At 42.9% G+C, this 25037-nt stretch overlaps 1 protein-coding gene across 8 annotated transcripts in view; it reads right to left on the bottom strand.

The window, feature by feature from the left end:
• The window catches only part of rmdn2 (regulator of microtubule dynamics 2), a 123715-nt gene that overhangs the window by 58942 nt on the left and 39736 nt on the right, over positions 1 to 25037 (bottom strand). For all 8 annotated transcript variants that reach the window (XM_072551386.1, XM_072551380.1, XM_072551384.1 and 5 more), the window contains exons 2-3: positions 13782 to 13992; positions 5419 to 5521 (exon numbers count right to left, since the gene is read on the bottom strand). In XM_072551386.1, coding sequence (XP_072407487.1) covers positions 5419 to 5521; positions 13782 to 13992 — 314 coding nt within the window. The remainder of the gene's footprint in view (positions 1 to 5418; positions 5522 to 13781; positions 13993 to 25037) is intronic.

Genomic DNA, 25037 nt, shown 5'->3' with positions numbered 1-25037 from the left:
CAACTCATTTTAAGGTGAAGTCCCACACCCTCTGGAAACATGGACCAAATACTTGAAAATGGAATTGATTTGGGTAAGTTGTTTCTCAGTCAACACAGACACAATAAACAGAGTGGCCTACTTCTGTGCCATAAACTTTAGTACATATTCTAAACACCTGAAAAGGTGGAATGTGCAGGGGCTTGGGAGGTGGCTGGGGAGTACATGAATTGCTCCGTATGAGACATGAAGGGTCTATGACACAACAATGGCACTTCCTGGATAACAGGATTAGTTTGAAACCTTTTTATTCATGCATTAGAAGGCAATCGTGGGTCTTGTTCTTGAACTGTTGCAGTCTTTATTATGGAGGTGCTTCCATGATTATGATTCAGCAACAGAAAAAGAAATGCATGCCTCAGTCAGGGGAATTTGGAGGTGATGGCATTCCCATGATCTTGCTGCTCAGATCCTTCTCAACAGCTATGGTTTAATGATTACTAGTTGCTGTTAAAGCGCGAGGTGTTACAGTATATAAAATATAATGCATTCACAGTGCACTGATGACTACTTAGTCCTTCGGCCATAAGAATATAGGAGCAGAAGTAAGTCATTCAGCCATCAAGGCTGAACTGCCATAATAATAAGCCTCACTTTCACTTTCTTGCCTTTTCCCCATAACCCTCAATTCCCTTATTGAATAAAAATCTATCTCAACTTTGAATATATTTAATGACCCTGTCTCGACAGCCCTTTGTAGTAAAGAATTCCACAGATTCACAGCTTTCAAAACAAATTCCTTCTCTGTCTTAAATTGTGACCCCTTATTCTCAGATTAGTCCAAGGCGCTCTCACAAGGGGAAACAATTTTTCCACATCTACCCCGTCAAGTTGGCTAAGAATCTTTTATGTTTCAATATGGTCGCTCTCATCCTCCTATATTCCAATGTGTACAGGTCCAATCTACTCAACCTCTCCTCATAAAATAATTAGATTAGATTACTTACAGTGTGGAAACAGGCCCTTCGGCTCAACAAGTCCACACCGACCTGCCAAAGCGTAACCCACCCAGATCCATTCTCCTACATTTAACGCCTTCACCTAACACTACGGGCAATTTAGCATGGCCAATTCACTTAATCCAAAAATGTGCAGGTTGTGGGAGGAAACCCACACAGACACAGGGAGAATGTGCAAACTCCACACAGAGAGTCGCCTGAGGCGGGAGTTGAACCCGGGTCTCTGGCGCTGTGAGGCAGCAGTGCTAACCACTGTGCCACCGTGCCGCCCACGATAAAGCTCTCCATACTCTTACATCAGCCTAGCAAACCTCCTCTGGACTGACTCCAATGCTAATGCATGTTCCTTAGGCGGCACGGTGGCACAATGGTTAGCATTGCTGCCTCACACCCGGGTTCAATTCCCGCCTCAGGCGACTGTCTGTGTGGAGTTTGCACATTCTCCCCGTACCTGCGTGGGTTTCCTCCGGGTGCTCCAGTTTCCTCCCACTGTCCAAAACAATGTGCAGGTTAGGTGAATTGGCCATGCTAAATTGCCCATAGCGATAGGTGCATTAGTCATTGTGACTCATGCATTTTCCAAATCTCTCTATTCTGTAGCTTAAGGCAGTCTTTCTCCATTTAAATAATATTCAGCTCCTTTAATCTTTCTGCCAAGGTATATAACCTCACATTTCCCCACACTATATTCCATCTGCCAAGTTTTAACCACACACTTAACCAGTCTATATCCCTCTGTAGACTCCAAGTCAGGTCATTTTCACCAATTGCCTTTCCATCTATTTTAGTGTCATGTGCAACACTGGCTCTAGTATATCCATTTTCCTTAACAAAGTCATTAATATATATTGTAAATAATTATGTCCTCAGCACTGATCCCTGTGGCACACTTGAAAACACCCCCTACTCATTCCAAGTCTGTTTTCTATTCGTTAAGACAGTCCTCTGCCCATGCTGATATGCTACCTCCAACATCATGTGCTCTTATCTTATAAAGTAGCATAATGTGAAGTACCTTATCAAATGCCATTTGAAAAGAACAAAAAATATATATTGCATCCACTGTTTCCTCTTGACTGCATTTTCTTATATAGCTTGATGTAATTGACCACCAGCCTGAATGGACCAGGAGTTGGACTACCTTTGGTTACATAAGGGTCTAAATGACACTAGCTGTATGTCAAAAATGCCCAGTGATACAAATCTACTTAAGACTACATTACTGCACAACAACAGTATTTTCCATTGCTTTGAAACCAAAGCAACTGAGTTTTTAATATAAAAAATATTAAAGAGTTTTTTCCATATACTCCTCTCAGTGCATCTTGCAGAGCTGTTAGCAAGCAGGAAAGAGAGTCATACAGTCATACAGCATGGAAACAGACCCTTCAATCTAACTTGTTCCTGCTGACCAGGTATCCTAAACTGAACTGGTCCCATTTATCTGTGTCTGACACATATCCCTCTAAACCTTGCCTATTTACTTATCTATCTGATGTTCTTTAAAATGCTGTAATTGTACCTGCCTCTTCCACCCTTCCTCAGGCAGCTGATTCCATACATGCATCACCTTGTGTGAAAAAGGTGCTCCTCGGTTCCCTTTTAAATCTTTCCTCTCTCCCCTTAAACTTAAGCCCTCTAGTTTTGGACTTCCCTAAATCTAACTGTGTCAGGTGAATGGCATAGTACCTGAAACAGACAAGAGATTACCATTTTTACATAACGCAGTGTGAATGAAGTTTCATTTCTAGGTTTAGCCCAAAATAAACTGCACTAAAAGCTTTACTTCATTAGTGACTGACTAACTGACCCTGCCCCAAACAACACCATCAACACCACTGAATTACCGGAGAGGAAATTGTGTTGTAACAATGCAGTTGAGAAATTTTATTTTTGGTGCACCATGCTTAGAGGAGGAGAATAAAATTAGACTTTTTTTGTAAACTCAGTACAATTGACAAATAATGAAAGAAAAGAACGACATGATTAACAATGAGAAACAAGGCCAATTTCCAAAATGAAAACTGACATATGTATAGAAGAGAAAATAAAAATACTGTTATAAAGACACCCAAATACGCTACATAGTTAATTTATCTCAAAAATACTATATTGTGTCATGATTTAGAGGTGTCGGTATTGGACTGGGGTGGACAAAGTTAAAAATCATACAACACCAGGTTATAATCCAACAGGTTTATTCAGAAACACTGCTAGTTGAGGAAGAAGCAGTGCTTTGAAAGCTAGTGTTTCCAAAAAATCCTTTTGACTAAATCACGCGTTGTGAGATTTTTAATATTGTGTCACATTAGTGAACGATATTCTCACCTCTGATCAGAAAGTTGCACATTGAAGAAGGACTTGGATTAGTGAGCAGGCATACACTTGATGATCAATGTGAGAAACGTACAGTATTTTGACAGAGAAAAAAAGTAGATACAAGTCAAATGATACAATAGTATCCGAGGAGCAGGGGAATCAACGTTCTGGGGAAAAGCCCTACATCAGGAATCAACCCTCCTGATAAAGGGCTTTTGCCCGAAACGTTGATTCGCCTGCTCTTTGGATTATGCCTGACTCCCTATCTTTATGCCTGCCCTAAACAGTGCAGTAACAGTAGTAATATGACACTTTTATCGCTGCCTGAGAGGTCAATGCAAGACAACACAAGGTAGGGATGCTGTAAACATTCAGGTAAACACAAAGAGAGCAAGTGAAAAGCCTAGATAAGCAGCATGGTCCAGTCCATAGGTTATGCGTGATCTTAGTTGCAGCTTTACAATGATTGCTGCCAGTGCAGCCTGAGATATGGCATTAAAGATGTATCTTTTGGGGATGTGCCACAAGAGGTCTTAAAGGTTGGTGTGTCAGATGCCAATGCCTGTGGCCATGGGTTGCATGTGACTGGTGCCCATGGAGTGTGCCCTGAGATACTGGTATTTAGTTTCCACCAAATATGTAGTTTCGAGCAAGTGGTGTTTTGCATCCACTAAGCAATCATTTTGGCTTTCTCGGGTTTTTCTGATACCTAGCTTGTTTGGCAAGATGGGACACTAAATATTAATGAGATGAGTTGTGGTGTTAAAAAAGCATTTAACAATCAGTAATATCGGTCTATTGACATCTAGCCACTGCTTCGAGAGAATCTTGTCCCATTGCTTCTGAAAAGCACAAAAGACAGAGCAAGATGAGCATGGGTTGATAATCAGAGAATGAAGAATTTTATGCAAGAAAATTAATTAGTAACCTTCAGAAGGAAATTCTACAAATGAATGTTGGGAAAAAAAAGATCAATTGGATTGCTTTTCTAAGGAGCTGTCACAGGCACAATGGGTTGAATGGTCTTCTGTGCTATATGATTTTATGAATCAGGTTTAAAGTTAGGAATTGAACTGTTATTCAGAGGTGGCAGTCCACTGCATGTAGAAAGAATGGAGCACAGATATAGATGCTACATAGACCATTCAACCCTGACCTCTGCATCTGCACCAGAAAACTAAGTTCCAACATCTAGTTTGGATTCCAGCTAACCATCCTCCAGTTTAACCTCAACTGAAGTTATTGTTGTTAGTGTCTTTTATAAAGATTTTCTTGAATGCATTCTCCCCTCTGCCATTGCTTCATACTAGATGAGACTTTTTAAAATTGTAGCATGATTCACCCCGCAGTTGAGGTATCAAATATAGTTCCTCTCCAGTATAGACTTCACCCATCCATTACTGGAACAGTCATTCCTTCTGCATCTAACTTAGTCAATATTGATACGCACTGATGGTCATTGCTGCTTATAAATCTTTTAACACTGACAAAGTGTCCTGAGAAAAAAGGATGCACTATTTCTTGCTCCACTGAGGAGGAGGAGAGAGAGAGAGAGAAAGAAGCAGAGGGAGACAAAGAAAAAAATACTTTTCACGTCACCAGTATGAGGTCTGAGTTTAGTTTTGAGAAGTAATGAAAACAGATGTGAAAAGTTCATTTCAATTCAATTTTGTCCCAATACCATTCCCATAAACTGAGCTTTAGAAATAGCAATCCTGCCATCCTGCTCTGACTTTTTAAGTGCCCACAGCATATCTGGAATGGCTTCTATACATGAGATTAACCATTAATTATTAAATTATAATTATTTTAATTCCTTTTATTCATGACTGTTAGAAATGAGGAGAAGGTTTCCCAACCTTATTTCGTATAGAACTTCCACAGCAATCAAATTTAAAGACAATTTTCCTGCCTTAATCAGCATTATATCTCAAGCCAGATTAGAAGATAGTAAGATATTTTCAAACACAATAGCAAACTTTCATTTGTTTGCAACTTTTAAAATTAACAAGCCAACAAATCAACTGCTTTTGAATTATCAGGGTGCATTTTGTCTTAAATAAAACAGCATGGAAAATCAAATATTATATTCACATCTTACCAATTACTGCATAGTTTTTCTTGTCTTCTACATCCACTGCTATGTCATGCATATCAGCATATGCCCGTGCTAATCGCCATAGAAATTCCACTTGGTCCCAAAACTTGAAACAATAAACAGTATTTATTGTGCATCTGTCACGTCTCTTACATTTTACCATTAAATAGTACATTCATTAATTCTTGAAAACAACTGCAATGTAAGGAACAAAAATGCACTGAGTCAATCCTGGTATGATTTATGATAAAACTAAATGGTCAAAATTTATTAATAACTACACTAATTAAATGAAAATATTTTAACATCACATTGCGTATTAAAGAAAGAGCCTGTTGTTGCCCATTCAGTATCATAGCATAGAAACTATGTTACAGAGGAATCTCGATTATCCAAATGAGATGGGTGGGCACTATTTCATTCAGCTAATTGATTATTTGGTTAATTAATTCAATGCCTCTCCTCTGAGCCCCGAGGTTTCCTGAAATTTCATTTTTCCTCGCTCTGCCTGCCTTGCTCCCGTGCTCTGTTTCAGGGTTTGTTTCCAAGCACACACACACTTGCGTGTAAGGGACGTGCAGCATTGTTGAAGCCTTCCTCACCCATCCCCCACCCCCAAATCAGTTCAATGGGATTGACACAGCGAGCACTCGCTAAATCTGCTCCCTGTTCAGGAGACTAGGCAGCAGCATACTGCATGTGAGCCCCTGCCAACCCCCCATCTGCCTCTCCCAACTCCGTTCAACCCCGCTCCTGTTCGCGTCCGCCCGCGCTCTCCAATACTGTCCACCCCGCCCCCATCTGACCCGGCCGCCCCAACCCGACCCCGTGAGGCCCCACCTGCCACCACCACCCACCCCGCACCCCCCTCCATCCGCCCCCGCCGGGGCAGCCGAACTGGACACCATCAGTAAGACTGCTGCTGCTGCCTTTGGAGGGTGGCTCAAAAAAAACACGCACACACACCTTTTTACTACAACTTTTTGACAAGTTCCACCTTTGCCCTATACGGTACAACGTTGGAGAGATTATCTGGGGAGGAGGGGGTTAAGGGTACACCTTTGTGTAGAACTCCAGGGAAAGTGTGGGGAGAGAGAGGGCTGGCGATCAGTCATTTGGAGACGGTGCCTGGGCTCCCATCGATGTCCAGGACTGTTCTCAGCAGCATTTCAGTAAACCAGGTTCATTTTTAATCATTGTAAACAAAAGACACAATCAGTGTTGAAACACCTCTTTGAGGTAATGTTTCTATCAGGACTTTGAGATCTTCTTCGGATAATTGATATTCAAATAATTGAGGTTCTTCTCTCTACAGGTATTGGAATAATAATCTAAAGACTTGGAGTAACAATTCAATGACCACATATATATTTCTTCTGAAAGAAAATAATGTGGAATAAAAAAAACTGATGATTTAGAAAAATCATCATTAAAAAAAGCCAACTAATTGTGAATTGTTGACTGCATTCAAATCATGAGAATGATTTGATTGGAGGTAGATCTGAGAAGATTCACTTGGAAGGTCCCCGGAGGGAGTGTCTTCTGAGCAAATGGGGATTCTATTCATTGGAATTTTGAAGAATGAGAGGTGATTTCATTAGGACATAGCAGATTCTTCACAGATGTTTCCCCTCATGGGAGAGTCTAAGATCAGAGGGCATGGTCTCAGAATTAAAAGGCACACATTTAACACTGACATGAGGAGGAACTTCTTCTCTCAAAGGATTTAAGAGTCTTTGAAAGTTCTTATCACAGAAAGCTGAGAGCAGGGTCCTTGCATATGTTTGAGGCTGAGATAGATAGATTCTTGATCAATCACAATCAAAGGTTATGGGGAACGGGCACGAAAGTAGACAGGAGGAGACATGATCCTATTGAATAGGTCAAGTCGTCAAACAGCTGACTCCTGTTCCTGTTTGTTATGGTCTTAGGATTGAAAATTTATTTTAAAAAGGCAGTTACAAGCTAAAGACTCTGCGGGGACATGGGATGGACAAAGATCAAACAGTGTCTGTGAATAAATAAACAGGTCTATCATTTCAAGTGATGATACTTAGGTTGGAAGTGAGAAAATTTTGAACTGTAATGTTTCATAGAACACAGGGAGGAGAACAAAAAATAGGCAAAAGCGAAATTCTGACATATGGTGGAGGGCAAGAAAGATAAATGCTAGTATTGAAATTAAAGATAAGCAATGATTAATTAAACAGTGGAGCAGATTTTAGCTTATCCAAGCATATACTTCTCATGTTCTTATAGATTCAATGACCTCACAGGGCATGACTAAGGGTATGGTCAGCAAAAAAGCTAAAATTAATTAATTCTACCTACCCCTCATTAAAAGTTCATTCTGACATGTATGATCCAGATAATCAAAGACTGTACCTCTTGGCTCCCTACCTCTCCTCACCACAACCCTACTCTAGTACCTTCCTCCTTGAAAATACTATAGGATTACCATCTAGCAAGGCAGTGGTAGAAAAGGAAGAAAATTATAAGGGGTAGACATTGATGAGGAAAAAGAATATGGTCACTGCAGCCTCTTCACACACTTGGGAGACTAGCAGAAGCTGCACTTGGTGAGACACTAGAGATCAACAGTCTGCAATCAGGACAGGACAAGGCAGGGCAGGGCAAAAGAGTAGTGCATGTACACTTCTGTGGAGATTAGAAATCGCAGAAAGTTTCAACTCTACAGGACTCACATGTGGATCTTGATGAGATGGCACAAAGGGAAAGGATGATGGAAGTGCAGGTGGAAATGCTTGGTCCAAAGGCAGGTCTGTCAGACAGTGTGAAGTCACAATCAAGAGGCACAGAACCATAATACAGTCTGCTTTGATAGAATGTGATAGTTCCATTCCCGTGCAAAGTCACATTATAAGAAAATTGCACAATAGCAGTACCACTGAAACCAAAGGGACTGGAAACCACATTATAGCCAATACAGGTAAGCAAAGTTTGCATTCTACAAATAACTGTTTAAATTCTTCAATTGCGTTATAGCCAATTCTCATTGAAGAAACGGGTGTTATAGCAGAACTGACTGTAGTATCAAAGTAGCCAGTTTTGCCCTTTCAGTCTATGCCAGTTCTTGGCAAGGGCAATGTAATTAATCCAACCGCCTGCCCTTCAGTGAGCAATTCTTTTCTTGGCAGGTGTATGTCCAATTCCTTTGCAACAGCTACAACTATGGTGGAGGAATATTCACAGGTAGTATATTCCAACTTTTAATCACGAAATGTTTAAAAAAGTTTTTCTTCATGTCATCTTTAGATTTTTTGCTATAACTGTAAATCTGTTTCGAAACTCTTCCATCAATGAAAACTGTTTCTCCCCACCTACTTTGATATGTTCAAAACCTTTTGGCATTTAGACAGTCAAATCTCCTCTGAATCTTCCATTTTTAAAGGAGAACAACCCCAATTTATCTAATGAACTTTGGATTCTCCTATTCTTGAATCAATTCTTCTCATCTTTCCTGCATCACTTCTAAGCCATTATCATCAGCTTCCTAAAGGTTAGTAGCCAGAATTGAACGCTATACTTCAGTTGAGGCTAAAGCATTACTTCATAAATGTTGATCACAACTTTATTACTTTTGTATTCTATGCTTTTTTTTATATAATGTCCAACATTCTACACGCCTTTTGTTCCACTTTCTCAACTTGCTGATTCATCTTCAATGATTTTTACGCATGTCCCTCACAACCATTCTATTACTGCATCCTGCTAGAATTCTTCCTTTGTACAGACTATGCCTTATTGTTTTGTGATTTTCAAAAAGATCTACGGACTGAAATGAGAAATAGCACTAGCTTTCAGAGAGCTGCTCCTTCATCAGGGTGGTTGTGGAGTATATGCTCGTAAGACACAGAATTTATAGCAAAAGTGTACAGTGTGATGTAACTGAAATTATATATTGAAAAAGACCTAGATTATTTGTGAAGTCTCTCATCTTTTAGAATGACCACGTTGGTTTCAGTTCTTCCATATGTAAATCATAAAACTTTTTTAAAAGTTACATTCTCAAGTGAGCTTTAACAATTGGTGTCATGTTGGCCCACAACACATTTAAAGGTGTGAGCTGCTCTGTGAGAGACTGTGCCACAATGGTCAGACTGAATCTAATCTAAAAAACAGATTTACAGAATTTCACACGGATTCATCGAGTTTTTGAGCAAAGTAAAATGTAATTTTGTAAGTACAAATTCACCCCACAAACTTATATGTGTATGTGTACATGTGTATGTGTGTGGGGGGGTGGGGCAGGGGTTATGAGTGCCTGTGAGACAATGTGTGTACAGATAGGTGTGTGAGCATGAGTGCAAAGAGGTATAAGTGTCGGCGTGAGCGTATGGGTCTGTAGGAGTGTGTGTGTGTGTGTGTGTGTGTGTGTGTACGCAACCATATGTGCGAGAGAGAGAGAGAGAGAGATTGCGTACTTTACAAAAAAATCTTTTGCTGTTATGACAACTCTGGAAATAGCTGAATTCGATTTCCAGCGTGTTACCCATGTAAATCATAACAGCTTTTACATTATATTGTTATTCTATGTCTATGTGCTGTTAGGAAACCCAGACTGAATTCATGCTTGCTGCCCATGAATAGTCTGACACAGACTATTCTGCCCATAATGACACAGATACCAGTATACTATAAAATTTGCAAGATCATGGCATTCCAATATTATGCTGGCATCTCTCTCTTAAAAGAAATAACATTTGTACTACCAATTTCAACATTCTGTCGCTGTCCTTCCAGTTACTTGTCAACTAACCAGTCTGTACAACTACTTTAAAGGTGATACAGTCCAAAGACTAACTTTCTAAGTTCAGAACTACGTAAAGCCATCCTGCAGTCTCTTCTAGAGTTGCAGTAAGTGGGCAAGCACTGTTTAGGGACACCAAGAGAAGCCAAGATATACAGAAGACAGGCTCCAAGGTTTGATGACTTTTGGCTGGATAATTGGATTTTTTTTTAAGAAATGTTATTTTCATGGTGGCTTTTATTTGAGCACTATGGACAAATGGATGCAGGATGGTCAGTATCAGAAGAAGGCTGGTGAGTGAGGAATTGGAGTTTTATCCATTAGTGGCATGGTGAGATGAGTTGCAGGGCAGCCAGTCAAAAGAATGACTGCTAATTGATCCTGCCATTTTCTTCAGGATCTCCAACCCATTCCTCATCTACTCATCAAATATTGTATGATAAGAAAAATGTTCTCATAATGGTGAAGTTGTACAGAGAAACAGTAAACCACATGATACCCTACACTCACCTAAGAGTCCTTCAGGGAGATCTTAAAGTGTGCGCTCAGGCAACAGAACTTTGCTTACACGTCAATTGTCTACTCTATGACACACTGTGCAGCAGCATGGCTGCTATTATACACATGACACCACAAGTGTGCTCTATGTATTGGTGTCATGCACCTGAGGGTCAGTGGATAGTTCTCATCAATCAGTAGTTAACTCCTGTTTTTTTTTGTATGGTTCAATGCTAATGGTGTAGTGAACTGCTGCAGAGCAAAACTATGGGGACAGCTTACAGGATAGCAGGCATTCATCTGTTTGATCAGACAATGGATGCATACCAGCTGGACATTGAGAGAGTGAGATTGTTTGAGGTGCATTTTTGGATTTATAAGATCTAACAACTAACATTTAACAATTTATAACAACAATAAAATGCAAACAACTTTCATATGAATTGTAGAGTCATAGAGGTTTTCAGCGTGGAAACACTCCAATTCATCCATGGACCAAATATTCCACATTAATGTACTCCCATTTGCTAACATTTCGCATATATCCCTCTAAATCCTTCCTATTCATATACTTATCCAGATGGCTTTTAAATGCTGTAATTATACCAGTCTCCACCACTTCCTCTGGCAGCTCAATCGATACATGCACCACACTCTATGAAAAAGTTGACCCTTGGGCCCCTTTCATATCTTTCCCCTCTCATCTTAAACCTATGCCCTCTACTTCTGGACTCCCCACCCTAGGGAACAAACCTTGGCTATCCATGTCCCTCATGATTTTGTACATCTTTATAAGGTCATCCCTGAGCCTCTAACACTCCAGGGAAAATAGCCCCAACCTATTTAGCCTCTCCCTATAGTACAACCTGTCCAACCCCTAACATCCTTGTGAATCTTTTCTGAACCCTTTCAAGTTTCCGCCCCCTCGACCATGACCCCACCCCCTGTCACCAAACCATCATCTCCCAGACAATACAGAACTTCATCACCTCCGAAGATCTCCCACCCACCCGTATGAGCCCCAGCTATGCCTGTCGCTTTGTTGGCTACTTAGAACAGTCCATCTTCCATACCACTCCCCACCTCTTCCTTTGCTACATTGATGACTGCATTGGTGCCACCTCAAGCTCCCGCGAGGAGGTTGAGCAATTCATCAACTCCACCAACACATTCCACTCTGACCTTAAATTTATCTGGACCATCTCTGACACCTCCCTCCCCTTCCTGGATGTCTCCATTTCCATTAATGACGACCGACTTGACAGTGACATTTTTTTTACAAACCCAACAACTCCCACAGCTACCTGGATTACACCTCTTCCCACCCTACCTCCTGCAAAAATGCCATCCCATATTCCCAATTCCTCCACCTCTGCCGTATCTGCTCCCAGGAGGACCAGTTCCACCACAGTACACAGCAGTTGGCCTCCTTCTTTAGAGACCGCAAACTCCCTTCCCATGTGGTTAAAGATGCCCTCCAACTCATCTTGTCCACATCCCGCACCTCCGCCCTCAGACCCCACCCTTCCAACCATAACAAGGACAGAACCCCCCCTGGTGCTCACCTTCCACCCTACCAACCTTCACATAAACCAAATCATTCACCGACATTTCCGCCATCTCCAAACGGACCCCACCACCAGGGATATATTTACCTCCCCACCCCTTTCCGCCTTCCGCACAGACCGTTCCCTCCATGACCACCTGGTCAGGTGCACGCCCCCCCAACAACCCACCCTTCCGTCCTGGCACCTTCCTCTGCCACTGCAGGAATTGCAAACCCGCGCCCACACCTCCTCCCTCACCTCCATCCAAGGCCCCAAATGAGCCTTCCACATCCATCAAAGTTTTACCTGCACATATTGTAGCCATTACGCCCGATGCAGTCTCCTCTACATTGGGCTTTAACATCTCTGGGACACCTGCACTAATCAACCACACCACCCTGTGGCCCAACATTTCAAATCCCCCTCCCATTCAGTCGAGGACATGGAGGTCCTGGGCCTCCTTCACTGCCGCTCTCTCACCACCTGATGCCTGGAGGAAGAACGCCTCATCTTCCACCTCAGAACACTTCCCCAGGACATCAATGTGGACTTCACCAGTTTCCTCATTTCCCCTTCCCCACCTCACCCCAGTTCCAAACTTCCAGCTCAGCACCCTCCCCATGACCTGTCCTACCTGTCTATCTTCCATTCCACCTATCCACTCCACCCTCCTCTCTGACCTATCACCTTCATTCCAACCCCATTCACCCACTGTACTCTTTGCTACCTTCCCCCACCCTGCTCCCTGACCTATCACCTTCATCCCCACCCCCACTCACCTATTGTACTCTATGCTACTTTCTCCCCACCCCCACCCTCCACTCTTCAGGCACTCTGCCTGTATTCCTGATGAAGGGCTTTTGCCAGAAACATCGATTTTCCTGCTCCTTGAATGCTGCCTGAACTGCTGTGCCTTTTCAGCACTCTATTCCGGAATCTGGTTTCCAGCATCTGCAGTCATTGTTTTCACCTTTCAAGTTTCACAATATCCTTCCTATAGCATCAAGACCAGAATTGCTTTTAGTATTCCAAAAGTGGACTAACCAATGTCCTGTACAGCTGCAACAAGATCTCCTGTCTCCTATACTCAGTGTACTGATCAATAAAGGAAAGCATACCAAATGCCTTCTTCACTATCCTGTCTACCCATGACTCCACTGTCCAGGAACTATGAACCTGCACTCCAAGGTCTCTTTGTTCAGCAAGACTCCCCAGGACCTTACCACTAAGTGTATAAGCTATGCTCTGATTTGCCTTTCCAAAATGCATCACCTCACACATATCTAAATTAAACACTCCCCAATCATGTCAAAATGTTTGAAATGTTTCATACAAGTATATAATTCAACTGCAATGATTATCCAGAAGCATAATCTTTGCTACAAAGCTACGACTTCACTCCTGTTGTTTTCCATTTAATAGTTTTATGTATAATCATAGTTCATATTTAGTTAACCTTAAATTGTACATTTGCCTCGAATTAGATCTTACTCAAAGTACATGATATTTGCACAAAATATATCTGAAGGTATATAACAGTTCACACCTACCTGGTCTTTTTTTCCTAACAGTAATTGGAATCCTTCTTCCTTATCCAGTTCTGGATTATCATGTAGGTTATCTGCTTTCTGGATGAGGTCATTAAATTCCCTGGCCTGGATGTCTTCTTGTAGTGGAGATCCAAATGTGGTGTTTATTGTTGAACATTTCACCTTTTCCTCTTCAGATTCTTCTTCTGTATCTGTATGTGCTGTGATATAGCTGCAAATGTAAGAGTTTACAGGTTCACTAGAATGTGTATGCAACAGGTTCTAATTTCTGAACTTGCACAGGTTTACAGGATAAATTGAAATGTGACTGCAGAATGTGTAGTGTCAGAATTATTCATGTTGGAATACTAAGAACAAGACCTTTAAATGATTCTTAGGTTCAGCAGCAGGACTATTTTCCTTTTAAACTTTTTATACTGCAGAAACTAACAAATGAGTTTTTAAAAAAAAACTTGATTATTTCACAAGAAAGAACAGTCTGAAATGTGTAACACAAACAATGTCAAATGACATTTTATAACAATTCAAGCTTCACTCTTCAGAATTAGGATATCGGTTGGTACAAGGTACAGCACATTTGTGAAAACCAGGATAAGCTCCAATACAAATGCAGATAAAACATGAAATACACCAATAGTGTTGGAAGAGTGTTATACCTTGGTCTTATCTTTCAGATGAGATACTGAACACATATCTAGTATGCATGATCAGGTGTGCATCAAAGATCTAGTAGTATGCTTAACCAGTTGGGAGTTCTTCAAAGTGCTTCATATTTCACTAGGAATAACAATTTATATTGCATGAGATTGGTTGAGAATACACCAGAGGACTGCTCTTTGCTTTTGTTTATACCAGAAGTTCTGATGTTATTATTTCCTAAAGAGCGATTTTTAAAAAGAGCAAAGGTGGCATGCATTGTACTCACTTTCTACTTCAGAAATAAGTTTTCTTTTATATTCCCATTAAGACTAGAGATAAGCGAAAATTATACTTGCATAGAATACAGCATCACGTCTATGCTGACCAACGAACACCAAACAATACTAATTCCATTTAGGAGCTCTACAATGCCTGACATTTTAATTGCTCATCTGGAAGTTTCTTTAATGTTGTGACAGTACCTGCCTCCACCACCGTCTCAGGCAGCACATTCCGTATTTCCACCTCTGGGGGAGTTTTTTCCCCCTCAGATCTCCTTTAAACCCCTAATTCCTCACTGTAATGTTATGCCCTCTGGTCTTAGACACGTCTGCCATGAAGAAAAGCTTCTCATAATCCACTCTGTCTGTGCCTCCCATAATTTTATGCACCTCAATCAGAAACCTCCCTCAGCCTCCTCTGCTCCAAGGAAAACAAACCCAGCAATCCTTCTTGTTGATAGGCACAGTCAGGTGTAGCAGGAGTGAGCCATGTCTTCGTAAAATAGAGTTAAAAATTACACAACACCAGGTTATAGTCCAACACATTTAATTGGAAGCACTAGCTTTCAGAGTGCCGCTCCTTCATTAGGTGGTTGTCATTGTAAAACAGAGCATCCAGGAGTCCCTTGGTTCTCTCTGGAAGGTCAATCTAATTCTAAGTTCATCCATTTTATTTTCAAAGGCTTGGATGTTTGCCAGGAGAATGCTGAGAAGACTTGAAACCATGTTGTTTCAATCACAGACCAGCACATTTTCCACATTTCCTGGTAGGTTTCCTGCTTCTGGTAGGTTTCCTACTTCTGGTCGGTCCCTGGTGTTGGGTGGTGCAAATCTGCTGCTCTGTAACGTAAGTGAGCCAGGTCAGGTTGGGTCGCCAGGGGGTTTGGAGTTCGGGCCTGGGCTGGCTAGACCTCCTCAGGGTTGGGTCATCATGGTAGGTTTCCTGCTTCAGCAGTCTAATAATAGCAGGGAAGAAGCTATTCTTGTACCTGTTGGTGCATGTGTTTAAGCTTTTTTATCTTCTGCCTGACAGAAGAGGTTGCAACAGATTATAACTGGAGTGGAAGGGGTCTTTGGTAATGTTGATTGCCTTTCTGAAGCAACAAAAAGTGTAGATGATGGGGAGGTTGGCTTGTGTGATGCTCTGTGCTATGTTCATAACTTTCTATAGTTTCCTATGGTCCTGGGCAGAGCAGTTGCCATACCAAGCCGTGATGCATCTATAAAATTTGGTGAGGGTCCTTATGGACATGATGAATTTCCTTACCCTTCTGAGGAAGAAGAGGTGTTGGTTTTACCTTCTTGACTGTCGCAACTATGTGGGTGGTCCAAGACAGATTTATTGGTCACTTGATGCTCTTGACCCTCTCCACCTCAGCTCCATTGATGTAGCTCGGGGCAAGTCATCCTCCTTGCTTCTTGAATTTGATGGTCAGCTCTTCAGTTTTGCTGACATTTATCCTTGCACCACGACACCAAACCCTCTCCTTCCTGTATTCTGACTCATCACTTTTTGATATCCAGTCGACAACCAAGGTGTCGTCAGCTGACTTATGGATGGAGTCTGGATGAAATTTGGCGATAGTCACGAGTGGTGTGATAATGCTGTCCCTTTAACGAGGTCATGTTGCCCTTGTTCTTTTTTTCAGGAGTTCATAATAGTGCAGGTTCCGAAAAGTCATGGCTTGGATGTGTTTTAGGGCCATTTTGATTATAGCTAATAGATACTGCCTCAGAAAAAGGCTATCAAGTTAAAAAAAACTTGTACAATGAAAGGGGAGTGGCCAGTTCTCCCAGCTCAGCTTTTCTCTGGTTGGTCTGGCTATTCACTGAAAGTAGTCAGACAGTTGTGGAGCTGCTGGACCAAAGAAGCAGGTCCATGCTGATCCCCCATTGCCTCTTGGTATCTCTAATGCCCTTGCAGAGTTCATATCTGGATTTCCTGCACAGGTCCATTCTGTCTGACTTGAACACTGCATACCTGGTCATCAGTAGATGATGGATTTCCTTGTTCATCCATGGTTTCTGGTTGGTTAACATAAGGATTGACCTCTTTGGCATGCAGTCCTCAGCGCATTTGCTAATGAAGTCCATTACAGTGGTGGCATACTCGTCTAAGTTGTTCACAGAATTCATGAATATGGACTGGTCCACCGATTCCAAGCAATGCTGCAGAAACGTCTGCCTCTGACCAGCCATATACTACTTTCTGCACTGGATCATCATATTTCAACTTGTGCTTGTAAGCTGAGAGGAGGAACACAGCGTTGTGATCTAATTTTCCAAAGTGTGGACAGGGTATGGCGCTGTAGGCATCTTTGATGGTTGCGAAGCGACGATCAAGGATGTTCGGCCCCCTGATGGGACAGGAAATATGTTGATGGCATTTTGGTAGCATTCTTCGAAGTTAGCCTAGTTGAAGTCACCTGCTATGATGAATAAGGCCTCAGGGAGTTCTGCCCTAATTGCATTTGTAGCAGTGTAAATTTCATTCCAGAGCATTCATCACTTCCACCTGGGGTGGTATGAAAACAACTGTCAGGATGGTGGAGGCGAACTGGCGTGGCAGGTAGTAGAGATGGCATTTCATTGTTAGGTATTCTAGGCCCGGGGAGCAGTAACCTCACCAAGGTAACCAGGAGGTGGTGTTAATTGGGAGGCAGACCCCACTACCTCTTGACTTATCAGAGGACACCATGCGATCCATTTGAGTGGGAGCAGCGACCGAGGAAAAGCGAACCCGGGAGACTACAGCTAAGGTAAGACAGTTTGTTTCAAAATTACTTACCTGTAGCGGGCAGCGGTGTTTTTTTTTCTCTCTCTTCACAAAAAGAGCGGGAGCAGCAGAGGAAGTGACGGCAAACAGAGGGGCAGCCGGGAAGGAGAACTGTGAGTATAAATACTCAACCTTTAATCACCAACGGTCATTTGAGTGGGAGCAGCGGCCAAGGAAAAGCAAACCAGGGAGACTACAGCTAAGGTAAGACAGTTTGTTTCAAAATTACTTACCTGTAGCGGGCAGCGGAAGTGAGGTTGGAGCGCACAGCTGGGCGGGAAGGTAAGTGATTAGTATTTGAGTGGGTGTGTTCTAGACCCCAGGTCCTACTTCCGTAGGGCCTCCCTCCCACCCTCCTCCTCTAACCTAACTTTAAAGTCCACAGGTAAGTGACTCAGTGTTCTTGTTTTTGGAGACAAAGTGTACAGTCATGGCAGTGCAGGCGGTGGAATGTTCCTCCTGCAGGATGTTTGAGGTAGGGGTGACCACCGATACTCCTGCAGACGAAGTCTGCAGGAAATGCAGTCAGATCCTGAGCCTCACCGAATGAGTTAGGGAACTGGAACTGGATGAACTGAGGATTATTCGAGAGGCTGAGAGGGTGATTGATAGAAGCTACAGGGACATAGTTACGCCAGAGAACAGAGGTAGCTGGGTAACAGTTAGAGGTGGGAAGGGGAAGAAGCAGGCAGTGCAGGGTTCCCCTGTGGTCGTTCCCCTAAAAAATAAGAATACAGCTTTGGAAACTGTTGGGGGGGGACAGCCTTGCAGGTGTAAGCTGCAGTGAAGGGGTCTGTGGCTCTGAGACTCAGAAGGGAAAGGGGGAAAGGAGGAGAGCGCTAGTTATAGGGGACTCTCTAGTTAGAGGGACGGACAGGCGGTTCTGTGGACATGGGCGAGACTCTCGGATGGTTTGTTGCCTCCCGGGTGCTAGAGTCCGAGACGTCTCGGACCGTGTCTTCAGAATCCTTAAGGGGGAGGGTGTGCAGCCAGAAGTCGTGGTACACATTGGCACCAACGACATAGGCAGGAAGAGGGGTGGGGAGGTCATTCAAGAGCTCAAGGAGTTAGGCTGGAAGCTAAAAGCTAGGACAGACAGAGTCGTCATCTCTGGGTTGTTGCCGGTGCCACGTGACAGTGAGGCAAAGAATAGGGAGAGAGTGCAGTTGAACACGTGGCTGCAAGGATGGTGTAGGAGGGAGGGCTTCAGATATTTGGTCAATTGGACTGCATTCTGGGGAAGGTGGGACCTGTATAAACAGGACGGGTTGCACCTGAACCAGAAGGGCACCAATATCCTGGGGGGTAGGTTTGCTAGCACTCTTCGGGGGGGTTTAAAGTAATTTAGCAGGGGGATGGGATCCGGACTTGTAGTCCAGCAAGTAAGCTAGCTGTGTGTCAGGATGCCCAAGACTGTAGGGAGGCTGTGGAGAAGGTAGCACGGACAGGGACTACTTGCGGACACAGAGATGGGCTCAAGTGCGTATACTTCAACGCAAGGAGTATCAGAAATAAGGTGGGTGAACTTAAGGCGTCGATCGGTACCTGGGACTACGATGTTGTGGCCATCACGGAAACATGGATAGATGAGGGACAGGAATGGCTGTTTGAGGTTCCTGGTTACAGATGTTTCAGTAAGATTAGGGAGGGTGGTAAAAAAGGAGGGGGGGTGGCATTGCTAATTAGAAATGGTATAACGGCTGCAGAAAGGAAGTTTGAGGGGCATCTGCCTCTGGAGGTAGTATGGGCTGAAGTCAGAAATAGGAAAGGTGCGGTCACCTTGTTGGGTGTTTATTATAGGCCCCCCAATAGCAGCAGAGATGTGGAGAAACAGATTGGGAAACAGATTTTGGAAAGGTGCAGAAGCCACAGGGTCGTAGTCATGGGCGACTTCAACTTCCCAAATATTGATTGGAAGCTCTTTAGATCAAGTAGATTGGATGGGGCGGTGTTTGTGCAGTGTGTCCAGGAAGCTTTTCTAACGCAGTATGTAGATTGTCCAACCAGAGGGGAGGCCATATTGGATTTGGTACTCGGTAATGAACCGGGATAAGTGGTGGGCTTGTTAGTGGGTGAACATTTTGGTGATGGTGACCACAATTCTGTGACTTTCACCTTGGTTATGGAGAGAGATAGGTGCGCACAACAAGGTAGATTTTACAATTGGGGGAAGGGAAATTACGATGCTGTAAGACAGGATTTGAGGAGCATACGTTGGGAGCATAGGCTGTCAGGGAAGGATGTGTTGGAAATGTGGAACTCTTTCAAGGAGCAGATACGACGTGTCCTTGATATATATGTACCTATCAGGCAGGAAAGAAATGGTCGTGTGAGGGAGCCTTGGTTGACGAGGGAGGTTGAATGTCTAGTAAAGAGGAAGAAGGAGGCTTACATAAGGTTGAGGAAACAGGGTTCAGACAGAGCAGTGGAGGGATACAGGATAGCCAGAAGGGACCTGAAGAAAGGGGATTAGGAGAGCTAAGAGAGGGCATGAAAAATCCTTGGCGGATAGGATCAAGGATAACCCCAAGGCATTTTATACGTATGTGAGAAACCTGAGAATGACGAGAACGAGGGTAGGTCCGATCAAGGACAGTAGTGGGAGACTGTGTATTGAGTTGGAAGAGATAGGAGAGGTCTTGAACAAGTACTTCTCTTCAGTATTTACAAACGAGAGGGACAGTATTGTTGAAGAGGAGAGTGTGAAACGGACTGTTAAGCTAGAAGAGATACCTGTTAGGAAGGAAGATGTGTTGGATATTTTGAACAACTTGAGGATAGACAAGTCCCCCGGGCCTGATGGGATATATCCTAGGATTATGTGGGAAGCAAGAGAGGAAATTGCAGTACCGTTGGCAATGATCTTCTCGTCTTCACTGGCAACGGGGGTGGTACCAGGGGACTGGAGAGTAGCGAATGTTGTGCCCCTGTTTAAAAAAGGGAATAGGGATAACCCCGGGAATTACAGGCCAGTTAGTCTTACTTCTGTGGTAGGCAAAGTAATGGAAAGGGTACTGAGGGATAGGATTTATGAGTATCTGGAAAGACACTGCTTGATTAGGGACAGCCAGCACGGATTTGTGAAGGGTAGGTCTTGCCTTACAAGTCTTATTGAATTCTTCGAGGAGGTGACCAAGCATGTGGATGAGGGTAGAGCAGTGGATGTAGTGTACATGGATTTTAGTAAGGCATTTGATAAGGTTCCCCATGGTAGGCTTATGCGGAAAGTCAGGAGGCATGGGATAGAGGGAAATTTGGCCAATTGGATAGAAAACTGGCTAACCGGTCGAAGGCAGAGAATGGTGGTAGATGGTAATTATTCAGCCTGGAGCCCAGTTACAAGTGGAGTTCCGCAGGGTTCAGTTCTGGGTCCTCTGCCGTTTGTAATTTTTATTAATGACTTAGATGAGGGAGTCGAAGGGTGGGTCAGTAAATTTGCAGATGATACGAAGATAGGTGGAGTTGTGGACAGTGAGGAGGGCTGTTGTTGGCTGCAGAGGGACTTAGATATGATGCAGAGCTGGGCTGAGGAGTGGCAGATGGAGTTCAACCCTACCAAGTGTGAGGTTGTCCATTTTGGAAGAACAAATAAGAATGCGGAATACAGGGTTAATGGTAGGGTTCTTAGTCAGGTGGAGGAACAGAGGGATCTTGGGGTCTATGTACATAGATCTTTGAAGGTTGCCACTCAGGTGGATAGAGTTTGTAAGAAGGCCTATGGAGTATTATCGTTCATTAGCAGAGGGATTGAATTCAAGAGTCGTGAAGTGATGTTGCAGCTGTACAGGACTTTGGTTCGGCCACAGTTGGAGTACTGTGTGCAGTTCTGGTCGCCTCACTTTAGGAAAGATGTGGAAGCTTTGGAGAGGGTGCAGAGAAGATTTACCAGGATGTTGCCTGGAATGGAGAGTAGGTCGTACGAGGATAGGTTGAGAGTTCTCGGCCTTTTCTCGTTGGAACGGCGAAGGATGAGGGGTGACTTGATAGAGGTTTATAAGATGATCAGAGGAATAGATAGAGTAGACAGTCAGAAACTTTTTCCCCGGGTACAACAGAGTGTTACAAGGGGACATAAATTTAAGGTGAAGGGTGGAAGGTATAGGGGAGATGTCAGGGGTGGGTTTTTTACCCAGAGAGTGGTGGGGGCATGGAATGCGCTGCCCGTGGGAGTGGTAGAGTCAGAATCATTGGCGACCTTTAAGCGGCGTTTGGACAGGTACATGGATGGGTGCTTAATCTAGGTTAGAAGTTCGGCACAACATCGTGGGCCGAAGGGCCTGTTCTGTGCTGTATTGTTCTACGTTCTATGTTCTATGATCCATGCAATGTATGGAGAAATCATCAGGTTGTAAGGCATCTCTCAAATTTCAAATCTAATGTTGATCTTGCTTTTGTACACCTTCTGTACAGCTGTAACTTTGTATTCCTCGCTCTATTAATCACCCTATGCTCTGCATGTCCATGTATGTTATAATCTGCTTGTACTGCACAAACAACATTTTTCACTGTACGTTGGTACCTATGATAATAATAACTCAAATCAAAAAAATCACATCTATCTAGACTTTCCTCATAACTAAGACTTTTCATCCCAGGCAACATCCTGGTGAATCTCCTCTGCTCCCTTTTCAATGCAATCACATCCTTCCAATAGTGTGGCAACCAGAACAACACACAGTATCCCATCTGTGGCCTGACTAATGTTTTATACAAGTTATGACAAGAATTCTTTGTTCCAATATTCTATGCCCCAGCTAATGAAGGCAAGCATTCCCTATGATTTCTTCACTAGCCTAGTGCTGACACCTTCAGAGGTGTTTGCGTTTGTACACCAAAATCCCTTTGGGCCTCTGTATTGCCTAGAGACCTAGCATACATTGTGTATATTCTTCCCTTATTAGGCGTCCCAAAATGCGTCACATAGCACTTGTCAGATTAGATTAAATTAAATTCCAATGGCCACTGCGCTGCCCAATTTACCAGCTGATCAATATCAAACTATAACCTGAGACCATCCTCCTCACCATCAACGCCACCAATTTTTGTGTCATCTGCAACCTGACTAATTATACTTTCTACATTCACATCCAAGTCATTAATGTACAAACTAAACTGCAAGGTCTCCAGCACCGATCCCAGCACACTGCTGGTCACAGCCTTCCAATCACAAAAAAATCCCTCCATCACCACTATTTGACTCCCATTCGCAAGCTAATTTTGGATCCAGTTTGCCAACTTGCCTTGAATTCCATAAACTCTGACTTTTTGGACCAATCTTTCATGTGGGATCTTATTAAAGGCCTTATTAAAGTCCATGTAAAAGCACTACCCTCATCAAGAGATCGTTTCACCTTTTCAAAAGCTCAATTGGATAGACAGACTCACCCTCCAACAAATCTGAACCTTGCTGATCAATCCCAGTCTCTCCAACTGTTGATTAATCCTGTCCCTCAGAATTTTTTCCAATAACTTTCTTATCACTGATGTCAAACTAACTGGTCTGTAAATTACACTGCCGATCCCTACTGTCCTTCTTGAACAAAAGAATATTATTTATCCTCCAGTCATCTGGTACTTCACCTGTGCCAAGTGAAGTATTAAATATCTCTGCCAAGACCCCAGCAAACTCCTCCATTGCAGCTAATAGCAGCTTGGGGCATATCTCACAAACCCCAAGGATTTATGCACCTTAAACATCTGCTAAAACATAGAGTACATCCTCTTTATTAATTTTAACATGCTCTAGAACATCACCATCCCAACTAAGGTTCCCTAGACATGTTGACCTTGTCCTTAACTCTAGAGGAACATGCTGACCCTGAATTTTCACTATACTATTTTTAAAAGTTTCTCACTTTCCAACTTCTCTGCAAGTAGCTGCTCCCAGTCTGTATTTGCTAGTTCCTCAAGCCCAGACCATTCGAAATATTCTTAAGCAGGCAGCCAGACCATAACTTTGCAATTTGTTTCGGTAAGCGTACAGTGAAAATTACCTGGAGTAAGTTAGCTAGGTTTACTACCAGGTTTTAAAAACAGACAAAAATTTATTCACAAAATTACACAATGAAAAACAAAAGAACAGAATAAAGAATGCCTACAGAACTCAGTCTATCAAAACTAGACTTAATTATGCTGTTCTGAATATACACAAGAGTCCCAATAAGCAAACCTCCTAACTAGTTCTGGACTGAACTGCTCAGCTAGAGAGCTGACTATCCCCCTTTCACTATACAAGTCACGTTGAAAACATGACCACTTTGGCCTGAAGTCTCATCTGTTCATGTATAAACAAAAAGCCTCTCAACATGCTTTTTCATCTCTGTACCAAACTAGTCACCTCGGAGCCGGGAGGGTTTTATCACCCCTCTGAAAAAAAAACCAAGGACACTTTATCCTTGAGAAAAGGAACAGTGAGTTCTGAGAAGATTTGTAGATTGAGGTTCTGGATGTAAGTTTGCTCGCTGAGCTGGAAGGTTCGCTTTCAGATGTTTTGTAACCATACTAAGTAACATCATCCATGAGCCTCCAGTGAAGCATTGGTGTATGGCCTGCTTTTTATTTATATGTTTAGGTTTCCTTGGGTTGGTGATGTCATTTCCTGTTCTTTTTCTCAGGAGTGGTAAATGGGATCCAAGTCACCTCTCTTACATCCCTCCACCATCATCACACCTGAAACTTCTACACTCTGGAATATTGAGCTATCAGTGTCTCAGTGATTACAAAAATATCATATTCCCATGTCTAATCAATGCTATTAGTTCATCCACCTTGCCAATCAAACTCTTGCCCAACAATAAATACAATTTATCTTCTGGACCTCCCATGCACCTTGTCCTACTCATGTCTTCTCCACCTATTGGACTGTCCTGGCATTCCTTCTTGATCTGACTGGACCTTGCTCCCAACATTACTTTTACTCTGTGTTCCATCTCCTACCAAATTAGTTTAAAACCTCCCAATGACACAAGAAAACCTACTAGCAAGGATATTGGACTCAATTCCATTCAGATGCAATCTGTCCAGCTTGTACAGGTCCCACCAACCCCAGAGGTTGTCCAAATGATTAAAAAAATCTAAACGTTCTCTCATTCCCATCCCTTTAGCCATGGGTTCATCTGATCTATGTTCCCTATACTCAGCAGCACGTGGCACTGGAAGTAATCCAATTAACATTTCAACCTTACCTATGTTGTTAATATTTACATGTACTAGAACTCCCCTTTCAGAATGCCCTGCAGTCACTCGGAGACATTCCTGACTCTAGTACAACAGTTTGGTTTGCTGCCACAGAACTGCCAGTCAGCTCCCCTAACAACTGAGTCTTGTGTAACCAAAGCTCTCCCAGTCTTTTTCCTTATCTGCTGTGTAGAGGAGCCAACCTCAGTGCCAAAACCTTGGCTGTTGCCACTTTCTCCTCGATAGGCCTTTCCCTCTCAACAGTATCCAATACAATATATCTGTTTGAGAGGGGAAGCTGACACCCACAATACTTGTTTAGGCTTATTAGCCTTCTACCTGTAGAACAGAGACCTCCTACCCTGCCCCTGGGGCACTCAATTT

This window comes from Chiloscyllium punctatum, chromosome 3 (assembly GCF_047496795.1).
Source record: "Chiloscyllium punctatum isolate Juve2018m chromosome 3, sChiPun1.3, whole genome shotgun sequence".
In the NCBI taxonomy this organism is placed as follows: domain Eukaryota; kingdom Metazoa; phylum Chordata; class Chondrichthyes; order Orectolobiformes; family Hemiscylliidae; genus Chiloscyllium; species Chiloscyllium punctatum.
The sequence above is the reverse complement of the archived record's forward strand: the minus strand, read 5'-3'. Positions and strand labels throughout refer to the sequence as shown.